The 1,768-nt window shown below is 64.1% G+C and overlaps 1 protein-coding gene across 1 annotated transcript; it reads right to left on the minus strand.

The window, feature by feature from the left end:
* Positions 1-211: 211 nt before the first annotated feature.
* Positions 212-1,205, minus strand: KCNK3 (potassium two pore domain channel subfamily K member 3). The gene has a single exon (XM_057742620.1). It carries the CDS (start codon positions 1,203-1,205, stop codon positions 330-332), a length of 876 nt encoding a protein of 291 aa, XP_057598603.1. The 3' UTR covers positions 212-329.
* Positions 1,206-1,768: the final 563 nt, after the last annotated feature.

Consider the following 1,768-nt stretch of genomic DNA (forward strand, 5'->3'; position numbering starts at 1 on the left):
CCCAAAGGGTTGGGAGGCTCCCAGCTTCTGCCTTCCTTCCCCGACCTCCCCCCCACCCCACCCCCCACCCCCCATCAAGTTTCACATTTCTCGGAATTTGCAGGGCGCGGATGGGGGCTCCAGGGGTCCTCAGAGCCCAGGCTCCTGCCGGCTGGTGCAAGCAGGCACAGTCGGAGATGGGGGGCGGGGGAAGGGTGGTGAGGGATGTAGGGGTGCCCCATGGGGCCGAAGGCTGCTGGGGCGGTCTCTTCGCCGACCCCCGCTGCTCCTCCGGGCAGAAGCCCCCCGCCCCGCCCGCGCTCCCAGACGCTCCAGGCCCCGCGGGGCGTTCACACGGAGCTCCTGCGCTTCATGAGGCTGCGGAAGGTGGACAGGCTGTGCAGGCCCGTGGACACTGAGCTGATGGCCGAGCGCTGCGCCCCGCTGCAGAGGCAGCGGTGCGAGGGCGTGTCGCTGTAGCGGCCGCCCCCTCCCGGCGACGAGTGGCTCTGCTCGACGCACGTGTCGGACGTGGAGAGGTCCCGCGGGATGATCATGGGGATGGAGTACTGCAGCTTCTCGCGGCTCTTGTACCAGAGGCACGAGCACATGGACTGGAAGTGCAGCACCTCGGCATAGACGTTGCGGAAGCCGCCGCCGCCGCCCGCCGCCGCCGTGGACGAGGTGGTGTCCGTGGTGTGCGCGCTGCCGCCCGCGCCCCCCGCGCCGCCGCCGCCGCCGCCGCCCGCCTGCCCGTTGCGCGTGAGCAGCGCGCGGTGCTCGGCGTCGCGCTTCTCGTCCTCGGCGTTCATGGTCATGAAGCGCAGCACCACGAGGTTGAGGAAGGCGCCGATGACCGTGAGGCCCGTGAGGATGTAGACGAAGCTGAAGGCCACGTACTGCGGCTGCGTCTGCAGCGCCTGGTCCTTCTGCAGCGCCACGTAGTCGCCGAAGCCGATGGTGGTGAGCGTGATGAAGCAGTAGTAGTAGGCCTGGAAGAAGGTCCAGTGCTCGTAGTAGGAGAAGGCGGCGGCGCCGATGCACAGCGTGCTAATGCACGAGAAGAAGCCTATGAGCACCATGTTGGCCATGGACACGTCGGCGCGCCGCATGCCCAGGCCCTTCTTGGCGCGGTGCAGCAGGTACTTGACGAAGGTGTTGATGCGCTCGCCCAGGCTCTGGAACATGACCAGCGTGAGCGGGATGCCCAGCAGCGCGTAGAACATGCAGAAAACCTTGCCGCCGTCGGTGCTGGGCGCTGCGTGGCCGTAGCCTGGGGGGAAAAGGGGAAGAGGAGAGAAAGCACACGCTGTGGGGCTGCCCTTCCAGGAACCTGCCTCCCCTCCCCCTTCTCTCACCCTCCCTCCCCCACCTTGCAGAGTCTGGCCTTTTTCCTTTGGCCAAAGGGAAGACGACGCACAGTTATGGGTGCATCCTGTCCCCAGGCACTGTGCTAGTTCCTTGCTGATGATTTCTTGTTTACTCCCATGCCTACTCCATGGGGTAGGTAGGAAGGAAAGTGGAAGCAGGGAGGTTTAAGTGACCTTTCCAAGGTCATACTGTTTGGAAGCAGAGCAACCTGCATTTGAATTAGAGTCTTCAAAGACCCGACCATTTTCTGTACCCAGAATAGGAGCTGACTGTTGGGAGCTTAGTCTAGAGGCAGCATGGATAGCGTGCAGGTACTGGCAAGTCTATTGGGAGACCTGGGTTCTAGCTCAGTGTCTGGGGGCTTTGGACCTGTCCTGGTCTTCTCTGGCTCTCAGTTTCCTTGACTGTAAGGGGTGGA

The sequence above is a fragment of the Hippopotamus amphibius genome, chromosome 7, assembly GCF_030028045.1.
Source record: "Hippopotamus amphibius kiboko isolate mHipAmp2 chromosome 7, mHipAmp2.hap2, whole genome shotgun sequence".
Classification (NCBI taxonomy): domain Eukaryota; kingdom Metazoa; phylum Chordata; class Mammalia; order Artiodactyla; family Hippopotamidae; genus Hippopotamus; species Hippopotamus amphibius.